Source organism: Poecilia reticulata, linkage group LG16 (assembly GCF_000633615.1).
Source record: "Poecilia reticulata strain Guanapo linkage group LG16, Guppy_female_1.0+MT, whole genome shotgun sequence".
NCBI classification, from domain to species: Eukaryota; Metazoa; Chordata; class Actinopteri; order Cyprinodontiformes; family Poeciliidae; genus Poecilia; species Poecilia reticulata.
The window spans coordinates 11529269-11548472 of NC_024346.1; the positions used below are offsets into that span (position 1 = coordinate 11529269).

Genomic DNA, 19204 nt, shown 5'->3' on the forward strand with positions numbered 1-19204 from the left:
TTAGCCGTTCTTCTTTGATTTACAATTTTGACTTCTAATGATTCACTTCCTGCTAGAGAGCCCCCTGGTGGTTAAAGAAAAATCCGCAGAAAAGCCACAGCGGGCTACAATCCGCATGGTTCAAAGTTAAGGAAAAAAGTAGCAGCTTTTAGTCCGGAAAATACGGTACCGTAGTGAAATTGAATAATTTCCACGGCACACCTGACGATCACTCACGGCACACTAGTGTGCCGCGGAACAGTGGTTGAAAAACACTGGTTTAGACCCACCTATTCATTCAGCATTTCTACCAACTGCAGTGCTGTGCAGCCCCTGAGATAAGGTAGTTTCAGAAAATGATCATACCGATTATACCATTGCTTAGAATCTGTTTTATTCTCTCCGCTTGTATTTGCTCAAAGAGACTGTATTTTATAATTGCCAGCTACCTGACATAGCAACTCTCAATCCAAGTATCAAGGCTTTGATCTTAAGAAAACAAATGTGTGAACTAAACTAGGTCTGTAATTGCAGTCTTTGTTGACCCCCTTGGTACCATCAGCTCAGTGCCGTCATGATGGCATTTGTTTTTTTGCTCTTTAAACCTAATTATTGCACACGCAGTAATACTGACTAACCTGAAAGATGAAGCTAAATTGAACAAAGAGGCAGAAAGACTCACTATAAGCACTTTCTTTGGTAATGCTAAAATCCAGTCAGCCTCTTTGCAATTTTGGTCATAAGAGGGTGAAAGCACCACAATGTTCTGATTTAAAAATGATCTTAATTCTGTTTAATTTGTTAGTCAATAAAATAGTCAGTTAAAACATTTGTGTTGTTCTTTTGGTCACTTACCAGCAGAGAGAATTGTTAGAAGCTGCAACATTGGAACAGCAGAAGATTGCTCATGTTATAAAACTCAAAAATATATTTAAGAAAGGCAAATACGCAAAAGAAAGTTCAAATTGAGTTAGTTCAAATAGTTTTTTGACCACCAACTTTGAATTGGCTTACCCTGGTAAACTGAGGGTGATGTGTGTTTATGATTGACACCAGGCAGTAGTCAAGGTCATGAGAAAAACATTTAATTTAATTAGGAAAATCTTTCTGTACACTATAAATGGCTGCTGACATCCAGTCAGCCATCATTGCTTCATACAAAACTCAGAAAACATTGTTCAGCAGAATCCTAACATTGCAATGTCAGTTTCGGTTTTGACCATAATTCTGAAGAGCTTGATTGGAATCAATTCTTTGTAGAACATAGAATTTCCGACATTGAACTTTAGCTCGGCATAACTAATTTTGGACTCGAAGATCAACCTCGATTGTTCTTTGAGCTCAAAATGACAGACCACAGATCTTAGTACAATACAGACAAATATCTGGATTGTCTTGTTCATTGCAAATATATGTTCAAACAGGTAACTTGTTTGCTTTTTTCCAACTAATTGTGCACGTCAAACCTCTGTTTTCATTTCCAAGTCAAATATCCCAATTTCATTTTATTTATCTATTTATATTATTATATGTTGGCTTTCTTTTTCTGGGAAATTATTGGGCTCAGAACAGGAAGGGATTTGTAGCTGAACTTCACTATTTATTCTATCGAAACAACCTTTTTCTCCTTTTCCACGTCTTTCTCTTGTCTGTTATGCTTTTATTCTTTTATGCTTCTCTGTATTTTCATTCTTCATCTCGTTCTCCTCCATCATTCTAACCGTTTGTCCTTATCTATTTTCCTCCCCAGATGAGATTGAAATGCTGGAGCGCCTCTGGCTGTCAGGTATCTGCCATAATGACAAAATTGAGGTGATGAGCAGTAAACTGGACATTGACAACATGGCTGGGGTCTTCTACATGCTTCTGGTGGCTATGGGCCTCAGTCTGCTGGTGTTTGCATGGGAACATTTAGTCTACTGGAAACTGCGCCACTGTATGGCCACTAGTTCTGGGAAGTTGGACTTTCTCTTGGCAATTAGCAGAGTAAGTATTTGTCTGCTGCTGATTTTTTTTTTTTTACTTTCACCATTTTTGCATGTCAGACTCACTAGCATTTCACCATTTTGATGAGAAAGCATAGTTATGTCTAATGATTTTCAAATTTCATATATTTTTGCTGTTTTGACATGTTTTGAAATGTCTCTGATTTGTTGCCGTATCTGGCATCAAACATATTTAGATGTCAGATACAGTTGATCAGACTAAATACAAAAAATATATCCTAAATGAGAATTTTATTTCTAAGGGAAAAGTTATAGAAACCAGCCTGGACATAGTTTATTTGAAGAGATGTGGAGAAAGATGTGCAGTTTTCTACAGATTTTGTAAATACAACCCAATGGGTTTGCATTTTCATTTGCTCCCCTTGTTGACTTTTAATAGAACCAGTCTGATAAATACAATTATTTATCAGATTTGCAGGTGTAAACAAATAATAATTTTTTCCCAGAAAGGCTAAAGCTTGGGCAGGTTGGACATACAGCACATGTAAACACAAATTCTCAAATCTTGACACAGTTTATCAAAAAAAAAAAGTATGTTGGTCTCACTGGATTTGGTTCAGTGAATTTTCTCCTACTTATTCGGGTGACTTTTGCCAAAATGGAAACAGGATGTCGCTTGACTTTTTTTTAACAGTGGCTTTACTTCTTGCAAATTATCCATTAAAGGCAGATTTGCAGAGTGCACACTTTATAGTTGTTTCATAAAATCTCCTGCAGTCTCCTGCCTGAGCGGAGGATCTCTAGATGGATCTGCAGCTCTTCCAGAATTACCATGTGTCTCTTGGCCGCTTACTAAATTAATGCTCTCCTTGCCCAGTTCATGTGTTGATAGGCTTGCAGTTGTGCCATATTCTCTCCATTTTCAGATAATGAATTGAACAGGGCTCTGGTAAATGTTCAAAGCTTTGGACATTGTTTTAAATTGCTTTAAATTTAAAGATCAGAGTAAAGGAGGGTTTTCTGATTCTTATTGCAGGACGTTTTGAAAATGACTAATTTGACTAATTTGTGTTTTTTTATCAATTAAAATCAACAAATGCATAATGTTGGTTGACTCATGGCAACATGTGGAAAAGTTCAGGGGAATCATGTAACCCCATAGAAAGCACCGTAGATTTAAAAAAAAAAAAACCTATTGTGATAGTTATGTACCTGTTAAAAATGTTTTTAGAAAAATGTGAAGAACAGACTTTAGTTCAAACTAGAAGATGTATTGAAAACAGTATTTTATTTCCATTTTTACTAGTTCAACTCCTATTGATCCATCACTAAAGCTCTGTATATAGACTGCAGCTATGTGTCATATTTTAGGCAATAGTTTGTGGATCTGTGTCGTCTTAGAAGTAAACACGTCATTGTTTCTCTGTCTCTTAGGGCATGTACAGCTGCTGCAGTTTTGAGGATGAAACGGCACCAGGTGGATCTAAATCTTTGCCTTCACACCACCACACCGCAATGGTGACTGTTCCATCACAGCCACATGTCGTTTCAACAACTGTGACCAACCCAGCAATTGCAATGGCGCAACAGCAGCAACAACCACAACAGCAGCAACCACCGCCTGTCTACAAAACACCTCTACCAGGCTCTCCTCCCACTGTGGTACATTCTGGGTCAGCTCTGGGTTCTTCTAACCCCCCCATTGCTGGTGCCCCCCTCCCTTGCTCCACTTTCCTGCCTCGACCAGATCGAAGGTTGGCAGTAGTGGATCGCTGGAGGTTGCCTAAAACTGCTACAGCCACCAACCCCTTGGCTGTAAGAGGGGGCATCACTGACATGGGGCCGTTTGCTCAGAAAGTTCCACAAAACTGGGCTACAGCTGCTGGAGGGGGTGGGGGACTCGATGGCTATAAGAGATATTATGGTCCCATTGACCCTGAGGGACTGGGATCCTGCATGGATCAGCAAGCAGGGTCCCAGACCCCCAAGACTATGCCAAGGGGCCACCCCCAGCCCCCTCCAGCGAGTGTGGCCTTCTATTCAGAGAAGAGCATGGATCATGGGGTGGGGAAGAAGGTGGTGGGAGGTGGCGGTGGAGGTCAGGGGAAAGGGCCTGTTAAACCTCTGGGCACCCCCAGGTTGCCTCCTAAGAGTCAGGCCCCTCTACCTCCTACACCTCCACTGCCACATCCCTCTCCCCCTCTCCCTTCATCCTTCTGGAGAAAGCGGAGGCCCAAGAAGCCCAAAGAGCCTGGGGGGCCACTTTATGAGAACATTCTGCCTCTGGGGCGAAGGGGAGGAGCAAGAGATGGAATGAGGGAAGGAGGAGGAAGGAGGACCCGCCCGCTTTCTCCTCCACTTTCACTTCCTATACCAGTTCCACTGAGCCCCTCCTATACTCCTCCGTCTCCTTCTGCATCTTTGCACTATACGTCCTCATCCTCCACGTCAACCACCTCATCAACGTCAACGTCGTCATCTGCCTCATCTTCCCGCTCCACCTCTCCCACCTACTCTTACAGCTCCTCCAGGAGCACACGAGACAGGACTGGAGGAATTGATGGAGAGGACGACGACGACGATGAAGATCTGACAGAAGAGTCGAGTCTTCTCCTTGGGAGGGGAAGAGAGAGGGAGCGCTCTATCATTCGACCACGTTCCCTTAGCCACGGGCGCTTGCCACCACCAATTCCCCCCAGGAAACCACGCACATCTTGGGGTGACAGAGAAAGAGAACGAGAAAGGGAAAGAGGCGGGAGCCAACTGTCTCAGCTTCAAGAGTGGTGGGCAAGCTGGAGCGAAAGGGAGAGGAGAGGAACAGGTGGAGAAGCTGAAAGGCTGAAAAGGGAAAAGAAGAGGAGGAAAGAAAAGGAGAAAGAAAAGAAGAAAAAGAAAAAGAACAAAAAGAGAAAAAAGAGAGAGGAGAGAGAAAGAGAGCGGGAGAGAGAAAGAAAGCGAAGGAAGGTGAAAAAGAAAAAGAAGAAGGCATTAAAAACAAAGAAAAGGAAAAAGTCTACTGGGGGAAAACGATCTGAGCCGGAAGAAGGCGATGTAGAACAAGAGAGGGAAGGGGAAGCTGAGAGAGAAAGAGATGAAGGGATACAAGACTACTCTTCTTTTTCTGCCCAGTATGGGAGCACATTTGGAGAGAAGGGGAGAGATTCATGGGAAGGAGACAGAGAAAGAGGTAGGGGGGAAGATGGCAATGACAGGGATGAGGAGGACAGTGGGAGAAGCAGGGAAAGGCGTCCCAAATCCTCACACTCTCATAGACGTCGAACCCCCAATAAGCGCTACTCCAACTCTAATAAGTTTCCTGCTTCTGTTAAATTTTGGATGAATGGAAGAGGAGATAACTCCAATACCACTCCAGTGTCCCTCCACCCACTTCTTCCATCATCCAAGCGGCGAAAAAGCGGCGGGATTGACAGAGAAGATAGTGGTAGAGTTGGTGAAAGGCGTCCTTTGTTAATGCATTATGAAAAAGAGAAAGCACAGACAAGAGAAGGGCTGTCTTTCCATGAATGGGACTCAGATGATGATGATGACGACGATGATGACGACGATGATGATGAAGAAGAGAGAGACAGAGTGAGGGAGCGGGGAGAGGACAGGGGAAGGAGGGTAGGTAGAGGGGCTGTCTCTGAATCTGAACGGGACAGAGGAAGGGTGGAGGACAGCTACTCGGATGAGGGTTCTTCAGGAGAATTTGGTCGTTTTGAAAGATACTGGGAAGAAAGTGCAGGAGGCACTGGCACTGGGATTGGAGGCATAGGTGGAGGAGGCTGGTTCTTTGGTACCTATCCCTCCAGAGAGAAAGGGGGAAGCATCAATAGTCGAGATGATTCGTTACTGGGAACTCGGGCAGAAGGATGGATTGGTGCTGATTTCTGGGGATCTGGGCCAGGAATAGGTTGGGCGTCTGGTGGAGGGAGTGGAGGGCTGGGCTCACAGTGGCCACCACCCCCAACAGCCTTCCCTCCACCTAGACGATACTGGTCCATGGACAAAATTCCTGTGAAGGGAGAAAAAAAGTGGAAGAGTGGCGGCGGAAAGAGAAAAGGACGAAGCAGGGAAAGACTGGATGAGGGAGGACGGTCAACTCTGTGCTCCTGCAGCCTTTACCCACAGCCCCATCCTTATCCACATCCCCATGGCCGTTCACAAACTTCTAACTCCAAGAGAAGAGCATCAGCACTTTCCCATAGCCAAGAAGAGCTTCTTCCCCACTGCCACAGCTTCAGCGGGGGTTCTCGTCCCAAACCTTTGCCTCCCAAACCAGATCCCAGTCAAGCCAAATCAGGCAGCCAATCTAACCTCAGCCTCAACACACAGCCGACAGACCATCAGCCACAGCCCTCACCATCACCACCGCAGCAGCCATCCTTGTCACCCACCTCGCTCCCCATGTCCATCGTACCTCCACCCTCCTCAGCCTCTGTCTCGCCACCAGCGGGGGTAGGGATGGCTGGTCCGGCTCAGGCTTCAGCCAGTGCCAAACTCCAATATCAGAGACTGCGCTCTGTACCTCAGCCACGGAGGTTCTACTCTCCCCACCTACCACTCAAAGCCAAGAGCCTGTGCTCACGTCGAGGGTCAGCCCACTTTTCCAGCCTGGAGAGTGAGGTATGACAGGGGGAGACGAGAGAGGGAGACGTGGGAGCAAGCACCAGTGCTGCTGAAAACCTCGGCGCCATGGCAGCTGGAGACAGGGGCGACACCAGAGAAATGGCTGCCTTGGTGACCTTAGGTAATCGGTTAGCAAGCATCACTACAGGAACAAACATGGACAGAGACTCTGTTGCTAACAATACTCTCGGTGAGAGCGACGCTACTGCCACCCGCTCCATTGTACGCGTTCTTATGAGGGCGACAGTGAGGTGCCACACCAGGGTGAGCTACATCCATCTGGATGGTTCCTACGATGAAGAGAGTGAAGGTGAGGCTGCATCACCGGGGACTTCGACCCCAGAACTTCTCTTATGCTCAGAACTGAGCTTTGTGATGTCATCTTCGGTCCTTCTCCCCTCCCCAAATCACAACTGTGGATAACAGTAGTCTCCAACTTGTGAGTAATGATGTCATGTTTGCACACATACACACACCTACACGCATGCGTGCACACACACCCACACACACATGCACGCAATCAGACACGAAAACACACATGATATGCTCAAAACGTCTCCCTCCCTCTGGCTTTGAGTGGAATGAGGAGAGACCCACCTTCTCTCAAAAGATGCCAGTGTTTGGTCATCATCTGGCTTCCTGTCCTCATTGGCTGATGGCTTTTGACCTGGACTGGTGGACTGCTTCTTGGTGTCTTCTTCCCTTTTTTAAGATAAGCAATGCAGTCACCTCTTGTTCACTTTCTGCCTGCTCACATTTCAATGGACGGTGAGCACAGTGCTACTTATTTGCCTTTAGGCCTCATGACACCATCAGACCCATCTAGCTCTACCCCAGGACCATCTATATGATGTCATGTTTTACTAGATACCCTTTTAACCAGTCAGACTGAACAGGAACTTCTTTTTCTCTACTGTGTTGGAGCTTGTCACGACACCTCTGGTACAACTGGAAAAATATTACCAAGTATTAAAGATTTTGAACAACAAACTCATCAAAAGAGGAATAACAACATGAAGAAAAGACATGTAGCAGAATTTCTTTTCATGTCTGTCTATATATTTATTTTTTATTCAGACCTCTCTCCCTAGCCCCTTCTTTTTATTCTATTAATATATTTCTCTGACTGTGTTAGTGTTTTAATAAGTAGGAGGCTGGATGTGGCTAGTGTTGGAGGTGGGAATGATTTCCAGAGCAGTGCTGAAATTTCACCCAAATTTTGAACTTCAACAAAATCCTATTTTTTTCCTCTCCATATGCGAACAACTCTTAACTCAGCCTAATCTAAGTGAATTCAGGAGATGATTAGTGTAATATCTGTAATTGGCACTAGATGGCTGCATAATATTTAAATACAGTCTTTGAAACTGTGGTGCAGGAAGCTGAAGATCATTCAAGTATTTGTAGATGCATTACAGATAGCAGAGAGGGTGCAGCTTTGGACATACAGTAATTGGTTCTGTGAAAGTGTCCAGTCAGGGTTTATTCCAACACATTTTCAAGCCCTCTTTAGATTTTAATATATGTTGCCACCATTCTGTGTCCTGGTTGAGCCGGTGGATGATGGATTATCGGAAGCACAATTCCTCATTGTATTTTTTAAGACGTGTTGCCACAAGTGTAAATGCACAATCTTAAGGTAACATATTTTGCTGATATAGCTCTTCGCGTAACGATAACAAATGTTGCTGGTGTAACAAATAAGCTTCACTGTAACCAAGAGTCAAACAGTAAAATACCAAGACACTTATGCTGAGGTAGTCATGTGCTTTGTCTTATATCTTTTTTTTTGGCAAATAAGGCAGAACGACTTACTGTGAATGTTTCCAGGTGCATACTCAGTAGCTGAGCCTTCATTGAATGCAGTTGATGATGATGCTAACTTGCATTGTCAAGATTATTAGATGGCTATTTGACCTAAAGCAATATTCACAACTTTAATATGACAGGGATGCAATGGCACATCATTCTGTTTGCTTTTTGTCTGATTTAAGCAAGATAAGCTGTTTGACCCAAGAGATAAAATGAACCATATCTTCAGTTGTAGTTAGTATGTAACTAGTAAAGCCTCACCTCACGCTAACCTGGATGTTTTTCTGTTTCTCCACCTCCCGTCCACATGCAAAGAGAGCTTTTCGTGAAAAAATAGTGACTTTTAAGCATTGCAACAGGGCCCACTTTGCACCTGCTCTGTGCAAAAAAGAAAAAAAAAAACACAAAGGCAGTGGAGCATTTTTTTTTCTAATGGAATATGTCATATATAAATATATCAGTCTCATTTTGTCTCGACTCTGCTTCCATTAAATGTCAAATGTAACTGAGAGGAATGGGTAAACAGCTTCACAGAAGACATGACCTGTAATTGTTTAGGTGTATTTTTTAGGTTAGCCCTTCTTTAGTTTATGCTCAGGTTATTCTTATTTTGAACTTTAGTTTAGTTATCCTTGATGTCCTTATTCCCTCCTGTTGGAGATGCATAGTTATTACAGCGGTTTCGATTAGATTTTTGCAGATGCGGATTTTTTTCTTTTGAAATGTCAGGAAATATATCTTCTTAAAAAATGACTGAAGTTAGAGTAATAGGGCCAAGATTTACAGCTCTCGACTTCAGTTGACAAATTCTAAAAAGAAATGCTACATGTTCAAGACAGGGTAGTGATATGTAGCATGGTACCTTCTGTGCCACAAGCCATCTACTTTTTAGCTGTGCCAGCGCTATTTTCTTAACTTTAGTATATCTACTTCATGTCTCACACTAAGACCAGCCACAGCCCAGCCATTCGTCTATTGTAGTTGAATGTAGCGTCAAACTGATGTAGCAAAAGAACATCTACTTACTTTGTAGCTTCTTTTTTTTGGATGCTGTTTATAAAGGCTCAAAGGACGGGACAGGGGGGAGGGAAATGACCTGCCTTGCGAGGGGCTGTGCATCGTGTTTGTGCATGTCGTCACAGATCGGAGGGTTAGTCGACCTTTTCACTTTCCCTTTTTTTCCCCACTCCTTTGCCCTTCTAGAGGCCAGACTATACCTTTTATCTACATACGGATTGCTTTTCTTTTGTGCCTCTATGTGGGGCAGTTTTTGAAACGATGTGTTTTAGAGAAATGCTTTTGCTGTTTTCCCATCATTTGGAAAAAGTCCCAGACTATCTGCATGTTTCGCTGAATGAAATTGTTGAGATTTGTAGTTTGAGGGTTGGTTTAGGTTGGGTTGTAGGCATACTAGGAAACCAGGACAGCCACCTTTTTGGTAAGATAATAAGCTTGCTCTGCTCTGCACCCCAGCAGCGGAAACCACGGCAACAGCCCGACTGTTTCCTGTGTCATCGAACACAATTATTTTCAACCAATTAACAGGGCTTCAACCTGGTGTGTCATTGAGCATTATTGATTTCTATTGAGGCACTAATACTTAAGTCTGTGACTGCATGAACACAAATGACTCTTAAAAAACCCTCTGGCTTATTTTTTATTTATTTAATTTTATGCTGACAAAAAAAAGAATATATTGAAATATACTATGTTTTTGAGAATGTACCATGTTATACTGTGATTTAACTGAGATATTTTATTGTATTCAATCATCATTTGAATTCTATCATTTATCTATAAAGAAATATATGTACAAATAAATATATACATATATATACATACAGGTATATATATATATATTAGTTCAGTTTGGTATATTTGGAGGAAGTGTTAGATGAAATAGTTTTAATGTTTTAGCTTTGTAGCGATTCTAGACACTGAAATCATTTTTGAATTTTGATTCCTCCTATATGACTGTGAAGACATTAGTGCCTGTGACAAAAAAGACAAGTAAAAGTCAAAAACTCTATTCATCTGTATCTACTATGGCTATCAGTCCGTCACACCTCTAGTACTACCTAACATTACATTTTCTTGTTTTTTCTTCTGCTTTCTGCTCTTCTTCTCTTCTCTTTGGTTGTCTTATTAACAACCAACGGACCATCCACTTTTAATTTCAGTCACATGATGGTCGCATCTCCTCGTCAATTAACTCCTCCATCCACTTTTGTCTGTCTTTTGTTTTGGATCGCGTTCTTTTTAAATCAGATCATCCCTCTGTCTGTCTCTCACTTAGCAAAAAACAGAGACCAGTAGATACTGTGTTCTTGCTCCTCTTGGACTGATTGTTGATGATGGCAATGATGACGATCAACTCACTGATTGATAAAACAATTCATGAACAATGTTACTAGTACTGATGTGACTGACGTGTGTATTTGACGACCACACCACTGTAGCAAGTCTGGGCTGTACCACACCACCAGCAAGCAAGTGGGGCCTCAGTTTTAGGTCATACAGCATAAAGTTCTTCATATTGTCCAGCGCACTGGTCAAATATATTTGAGCAGTGTTGAGATTGGTAAATTGGAAGACGAAGCAAAATTGAAAAAAGGCATGCTGAGGGGAAGTATACCAAAACTGAAGTGCAAAAATATTCTTACCCCATGAATATTCTGACATTTTGCAACTACAAACAGCTATTAGTTTTAATGGGAATATATAATGCTTGATAGACCCACGAAAAGCAGTGCATAATTGTGAGTCAAAGGAGCGGGATAAGTGTTTTTTTTTTTTTTTTACATGTTTTTACAACTAAAAATTATGTGCATTTTTTCATTGTCCTTTTTAATCTGATATCCTGAAATAACACCCAGTTTACTGCTACCACAGAGAAGTATTTTTTGGGGGTATGTTTCTACTGGTTTCTGCCCTTGTTTCTTAGCAAAATAGCTTAATGTCAGCCAGATTGGATGGAAAATGTCTGCGAACATGAAATTTCAAGTCTTGCCACAATTGGATATAGATTTGGGCTTTGACTGGGCCACTCAAACATGTATGTTTTGATCCAAACCGCTCTATCTGTATGTTCAGGGTCGTCGTCCTGGTGAACCTTCACTTCAAGCTCAAGTCTTTTGCAGCCTCCGACACCTTTTACACCCATCAACTCTGACCAGCTTCAGTATCCTTGCTGAAGAAAAGCACGATGTTGCTACTACCATGTGTCACAGCGTGGGCAGTGTGTGAAGTTTTAGTCCGTTCTTTGGTGTTTGTGGTGATGTTTGTTTATAAATATTTTCTGACAAACCTCTTAGGCCTGAGGCATTTGGTTGCACTGATTTTTATTAAGGGCTATCAGAGTAAAGGGGGCTAAATACAAAAGCAGGCCATGACTATCAGGTAAACATTTTGTAACCACTTGTCAACTATGCACTGCTTTTTGTTGGTCAGTCAGATAAACTCCAAGTGTAACATGTTGAGGTTTGCAGATGTATCATGGCAGAATATGATTCAAGGGCTATGAATACTTTGGCAAGGCAGTGTAACAGCAGCATTTCTGCTGAATATACAAATCTAGACTGGACTGGGCATGCATGGAAGGTGGTAGATGGTTGGAATCTTATAAAATTATGTTTAGTTAGTTAATGCTGTCTTGCATGTTATTCCAGAAATTTTTTTTTAAATCACAGATGGACTAAAACATGTCTCTACAAGTTAGCCTGTGTTTATTCTATTTTTTTTAACTTTGTTTCACATTCAGCAAAGTCATGATTTATTGCATGAGCACAAGTCAGCGGTCGACTTGTAGTCGACTTGACTTTGCGACGCTCTCCTTTCCTTGCTTTTCATTTCCCACAGTTTCTAAAATGCAGACACACGCTTTTGCAGTGCATGCATGCTACTACATAACGAACACATCAGCCAGGATCCTCAACCTCTTTTAACACTCAGCTGCAATTGAAATCAAAGTCTCGTGTGGTTTGATTAGTCCATGTGAGCTTTGCAGAAGCTTAAAAATCATTCCATATCAACTCGTTTTTTTTTTTTTTTTGCCAGTGTCCATTGAGTAACATTTAGTCCACCTGAAGGGGCTGAGAACCTTCACAATAAATACACCGCTTGTTTGGAGTCGTCTGTGTTTTTACATAACTCTCGTCTGATGTCTTTCCTTGCCTTTTCTCATACATCAGTTTCTCTTAGGGCTGTCAAAATCTATTTGTTTTCCATTTCTGTCTTGCTTTCTCTGTAATTCATGTTTTTCTGTTGTAATATGCTTTGACTGATTAGATTATCTCTTTGGTCAAAAGGGAAGCTTTGAACCGTCCAGTCCAGTCTAGAACAGTGCGCTGCAGGTCAGTGAAGGACCAGAGTTCCTAAGAGATCCTAATGCAGCCTTAAGCTCATCCCCCCCTCTCTCTCTCTATCGGCCCATGACCTGTTAACCAATATGTGTGGTGCTCCAGAACTCAAACAGGGTCCTCATAGGCTGAACTAGCCATGAACTATATCAAGGAAACATAGGAGCATCACACGTAGCACCTATCAGGTCTCGGGCGTGCATGCTGCACTGCAGAAAGCTTACTCTGTTGCAGTTGCTGTGAGCGGGGCACATATATCTCCCCACAGAAAGCAGCGTGTGCTCTCCCCATCGTACAAGGCCCAGTTTTGCTCTAGTAACCTTGCCAACACCACAGGCCTACTTACAGGTTGCTACGGCGGGTTGCTAGAAGGGTGATGTCGCTCCTAGCCCAGACTGGTCTGGTCTTTGCCCTATTTCAAATGTGTTAGTTTATTTGACATTGTCTGTCTGGGGTGGGGCTGGAGGGTCAGTGCTGCACTTACTTCCTGAGAATTGCTTCATAAAATATGATTCTCTCTAATGATTGGTAGTGGTGCCGTGTCTCATTCCGTTTCTTTTGTCACATGCAATTATGAGTAAGAGTTTTTGTGAATGCGTCTCTGCAGAGTGTGGTTGAACGCGCCTGTTAACCTTGAGAAGGTATTTTCTGTACAAGCCGTTAGTCGTTCAGACAAAAAAAAAAAAAGAATGTCAGGGAAATCAAAGAGTTGTTTTTGTGGTGTTATGACAGTGTGCCTGCATATCCGTGTGTATGTGTGCATGCTTGTAGCAAGATTTTTCAGATGTTTCCAAGTTCTTGACAGACTTTTTTTCTTTGATCTTGCAAGAGTGGACCAAATATAATCTATTTCTGTTTTTTTTTCCCCCCCTCAAAGAGACCGAAGCGCTCTCAGCCTGAGCAGTGAGTGACCAAGTCAGAAACATCTCAACATCTTGATGGATGCAACACCACACACACACACACAAACACACACACACCACACCACACGTTTTACTAATGAGAGTAAAACATCTGTGGCTTTTACTTTGTTGAACAAATGTATTTATTTTAATCTGTCATATGGCCCCCTCTCTCGTCCCCCCCCAAAAAAAATTTATGTATGTATGTATGTATGTATGTATGTATGTAAAAAAGCAGCTCTATCCAGTACAAAAACATGTCTAATACATACCTGAGAGTTCGTAATCAGCCAGAGTGCTGAGGGGATCTTAAATGTGTTTTGTTCTGCTCCCTTTGCGCCTGCGATCCACTAATTAGCCATGCTTTGTTAGTGTGATGGGTGAATGGCTAATTGCATTGTGAGGCCTCCGTGTGTACATGCAATAATGACTTAACGCTCTAATAAGATTGAGATACAGGCAGCTGGATCACAGGCTCCCCAAACACTGATCAGAGGTCAGTACTATGCTTTTTCTCTAATGATAATCATAGGAGAGTGTGGGAGATAAGCTGATTCTCGAATCTCCCAAAAGGGATTTAGATCACTTTCATTAGGATCCATCACAACTCTTAGAGGGAAACGTAGATGAATGTGGTGTTTTTTTGTTGTTTTTTTTAAATGCGATTTTTCTGAGTACAGTGCCCTCATTCTCTAGTCGAGATGAAATAAACATCTTAAATAAATTAACCTTTTCCAGCAACATTAACCCAAACTGGAAGATTTAGAAAAATAAAACCTTTAATTCAGGTACATTTATTTTGTGAGGAGGAAAACGATCATATTAAGTATTAGTATTTGTTTAAATAATTTCTTATGCTCTCATCTTTACAGCACTTCACAGGTTCACTTAAGGCTGGAGACTGAAATGGTCGAAAAGGGAGGTTGATAAAATGTCTAGTGGATAAACGCTGCCTGCCTTGATTTGGACACGTGATCTTAACAATTCTCCTGTTTGAAAATCCAACGATGAGCCGTTTCCAGCTCAGTCTTTGATGCCATGAACTCTGACAAATTTCTCAGAACCTTTATAAAAGAAACAAGCTCAGTATCATTGCATGAGGCGGGCATGAGATGTTTCTCCACATGTTCCTCATTTGTTTCACCAGTCTGTCCTGCAACAAAGCGACGTCGTCGTTCCTACACTTGAAAGTTGGAATAGTCTCCTCAGGCTTGCAATGGGTATCATAACCAAACACTTGCATTTTTGTGTCATCGGACTACAGAGTGTAAGTGTTTGTCCCTGATTGTGTCTGCAAACTGCACAGTAATCTGTCTTTTTATCTTACTTTTCAAGTCTTCCTCCTGTTTGAGTAGCTTTTCAGTCATGTCGAACATCACTGCAAAAACACAATCTTGCCAAGTAGCATAGGTCTAGTTTCGAGTGCAACATTTCCGTACTCTTGATGTAAGACAAAACTAATGAACAAGTAACTTTTCAGGAACATATAGGAGCTTATTTTAAGTCAGTAATTTCTTACAATTTTTATATGCTAAAATATTTGCACTAGAAACTAGAGAAAACTACTTGCTAAGATTTTGTACTTTTGCCATGCGTGACTTGTTTCATTGTGTTCTTTTACCAGCTTGAGCTAGCATCTCTAAAATGTATTTTAATTTTGTTCTGGAATGTCGCATCCCAAAACGTTTTCGTCTGGGATATAAAACCATCTCTTTATTGAATGCTATTACGGCTGGGCATTTCCCTGGTGTTTGTACTACTGCAAAATTGTTTGAACAAATGGAAATGGAGTTTTTTGGCATCTGAAAACCAGACTTATGTCAATACACAATATTCCAGATTTCCATCTGATCATTTTGTTCTCCAACTTTCCTCCTTGCTACTGCATCCCCAAGTACTCTGTCACCTCACTTCCAATGAATCTTTCTCTTTCTCCCTCCCTCTCTCTGACAGACACACTCACACACACACACACACACACACACACATAGCATATGCATTAAAGCAGATACAGTATGAAGTCACACACTCTTGTGACCGGTGTGTGCTGCATTCCTGCTGAGGTGCAGCAGATTGATTCTGTAGTGATCTGCCGCCGGTTCCCTGGGGATTTGTAACGCATGCCTGCAGCACAGGGCTTAACACCCTCTCTCTCTCTCTCTCTCTCTCTCTCTCTCTCTCTCTCTCTCTCTCTCTCTCTCTCTCTCTCTCTCTGTCTTTGTCTCTCTAATTTTATCTCGACGGATTGTCTCTTGCTATGCGGTGCTGTGGCTTCGTCCTCCTGCACCTCTGCACCTTCCATCTGTTCCAGGAATCAGCCGCACGCACCCTTCATCTTTCAAGTTATAGTTGTGTTCTTCTTTATCATGTTTTACTGTTCTTTTTTTTGCTACAGCTTGCTCCTTGCAGTCTCAGAGACGCAAGTTTTTCCACTGTATTCTGTTGATTTATTTTATACCATGTCTTCCATTGGTTCCCTTTGGCAAACTGCCCATGATTAATGTAGGCATTTCTCCACGTACAAATGTTTATCTTTCTGAAATGTTTCCAAATTCTCTATAACTGTCAGATTATATTGACTCACACTTTACTTTCATGCACTCGGCACATGTGAAAATCACGTTCTGTTTCATTTTCATCACGTGTGCAGGGCCGCGGGCGTCTGCAGCTCATCAGCTTGATCTCCGGAGTTGGGGGGGTGGGGAGGGAAACATCCAAGCATCCTTTCATCTCATTCTTTTTATAAGCTACATATCCAGTCTCTTGTTTCTTCTATTTTCACACGAGCCTCACTGGGCCCCAGCCAGAGATAAATGACCGAACGGAGGCACAGCTGATACCACCAAATTCACTTGTGTGTGAGGAGCAAACATTTCAAGTGTGCGTGTGTGTGGATGTTATTTTTCAATTCATATTCTGGTATCTAGAACTTTGTTCAGTCCAAATTCACAGTTCAGATGGGGGTTTGAGAAGAAAGGAGGGGAAAAAATACATAAGCAGTGATCCAGGATTACTTTCTACATTAGCTTAAAACCTCTGGCTCCTATAGCAGCTCTGAGCCAGGAGTCTTTTTCATCAGGAAGGAAAAACAATGAGGGTACACATTGTGAGTGATGGTAATAGCTTCATGTATGACGACATTCGTGCTAAGCAGCATCAGCGAGCAGGAAAACTGAAAGTCTTTCGACCATGGTTATGATGTACTACACAAAGAAACATTACGTATTTTCACAGTAACTGTAGCCTTAAATGTCTGTCACATAATGCCTGATGTGACTTTTATGCTGGGCTTTCAGGGTTGTTGATTTCTCTAAATACTGTAGCCAGATGTTGCATTTTGTTAACTCCATAAAGCCTTGATAACTGAAAACCCAGTTTGTACATTCTCTGTTTTGAAATCTCATTTGAGAGATTTTAAAATACGTTTTAGTTTCCTCCATTACCACCACATCTAGGCCACTATAATTATTTATGATTCTCCCTTGTTTGTCTTGTGGTCTGTGTGTGTGTGTGTGTGTGTGTGTGTGTGTGTGTGTGTGTGTGTGTGTGTGTGTGTGTGTGTGTGTGTGTGTGNTGTGTGTGTGTGTGTGTGTGTGTGTGTGTGTGTGTGTGTGTGTGTGTGTGTGTGGGTGTGTGTGTGTGTGTGTGTGTGTGCCAGCTGCCCAACGGGACTTCATCCTAGAAAACTGGGATGAAGATTAAGATATCCACAGACTTTACCTTGTTCTCCTCTCGCCTCATTATCCAATCGCCCCCGTTATCCTGAATTCCCCTGCCCTCTCGCTTTCATCCTTCCCCTCAAGCGCAGTTTGTTCACAACATCCTCTTCCTTCCTGCAGCAGACGCTTTAGCAGCCCACAGTTGATGCTTTAAGATTTCTTTAGTGTGATGCTGACTGTGATATGTTTTCTGTGCATGGCTGGTGTATTTATATAAGCAACCTTCTGGATTGGCTGTGAATTTAAACGCACCGTTTATATCGTCAGAATCTGACCAAATGTTAGTAACAGAAAGAATTTTTATGTTGATAAAGGCCAGAATCATAATTTCCTTCTCTGGTCCAGGTTTTAATAACAGCTTTAATTTTTTATGGACATTTGAGCCAAAAATGTGAGTCTGTGTTTTCTATGAATCATTAAACATGATGCAGACTTTTGTTTCTGGTTTTTTTTTCATTTGTGTTTTTTTTTTTTTCATTTGTTTAAGCCAAATAAGCTTTAACTTAACATCTAAAACAATTAGTTTGGTCACATTGTGACTCAATTAACCTACACAAAATACAGATTCTTTAATTTTTTTATTTTGATTGTAAAAGTTCAGAATTATGTAGTACTTGACACCTAAACTAGAAACTACACACAAAAACGAATTCAAGATTTTAATTAGTTGTTCTACCTATAACTTTTTATGGTTAGTTTTTCTTTTCTTTTTAGAAAAAATATTGCAACTTGTGATAGAGAATGAAATAAAAGATGGCAAAAATAACATTTTGGGGTGAAAACATCTACTTATTAAAAATAAAGTAAATAATTTATGATTCATGAGATTGTAGTCCTATCTTATAAAATATGACAGCTTATGACTCCATGATCATGCTAAAGAACTAGAAGTAGCTGCTGACTTTTAGTCTATTTTTATTTTTTTGTTTTGTATTGAAGTCAAGAAAAAACTGGATTAACTTTAACAGTATCTTATAAAAATGACATGAAAGGTATCAGATATCAAGACAAGTCCAGATTATCTAAATTGGGGGTGAAAATTGATGCAATTTAAAAAAAAAAAAAAGTTCTGCACAACAACAAATTCAACATCATATCAAATAAAGTTGTGTAGGAAACATACAAAACTGGAAAGGTTACAGAATACGTTCGCCGGAAACCTGAAGAAGCTGACTGTGTGTAGAGATCTGTATCCAAGCATATATTTCAAAGTTTAGTGGAAAGAAAAACTGAAAGAAAATTTGTGCAAATAATTTATAACAAGAAATACAAATTTATTTATTTTACATCTGTTACATCTGTTCATGTTGTTTTTATTTCGATTTCTGATTTTCCTTTTTTTTTTTTTTACCACAGCTTCTCCTTGTTTCCTAGTTTCTCTTGTTCTGTTTTCCCCAGTTTCCCTCCTGCTGAATATTCTCAATCAACTCACCTGTTTCCCTTCACCTCTCACTGCTCTTTCTCAGCCAGTCCTCAGATCCTCTGTGCTACAGACTCCGTCTTCTCGGCATTTCTTTGATTTTGTCTTTGGACCTTCAGTGCCTCAGATTAATTATTAAAGTTTTGTGTTTTTGGTACCACCACCTGCCTGTCTGCCCACTCCTGGTTGCCTGCATTTGGATCTTTCAAAAGCTAATTCGAATAAGATTTCACCTCAGCTCAGACAGGCTTCTTGTTTTAGTTTCTTGGGTTTTGAATAAGTTAAAAGTTAGGTAAGATAAGTTATAATAAACTCCTATTTTGGATTATGTGAAACTGAAAGCAATACAGCTAAAAATATAATAACTTGTTATAAATTAACAATATCACAGTATTGCTTTTCAAGTTAGTTACACTACTTCAGCATGTAGTCAATTATT

The 19204-nt window shown here is 41.2% G+C and overlaps 1 protein-coding gene across 3 annotated transcripts in view; it reads left to right on the top strand.

Moving 5' to 3' along the window:
• The window catches only part of grin2db (glutamate receptor, ionotropic, N-methyl D-aspartate 2D, b), a 100906-nt gene extending 87657 nt beyond the window's left edge, over window positions 1-13249 (top strand). For all 3 annotated transcript variants that reach the window (XM_008431539.2, XM_008431538.2, XM_008431540.2), the window contains exons 15-16: window positions 1730-1965; window positions 3360-13249. In XM_008431539.2, coding sequence (XP_008429761.2) covers window positions 1730-1965; window positions 3360-6557 — 3434 coding nt within the window. In that variant the 3' untranslated portion in view covers window positions 6558-13249. The remainder of the gene's footprint in view (window positions 1-1729; window positions 1966-3359) is intronic.
• Window positions 13250-19204: the final 5955 nt, after the last annotated feature.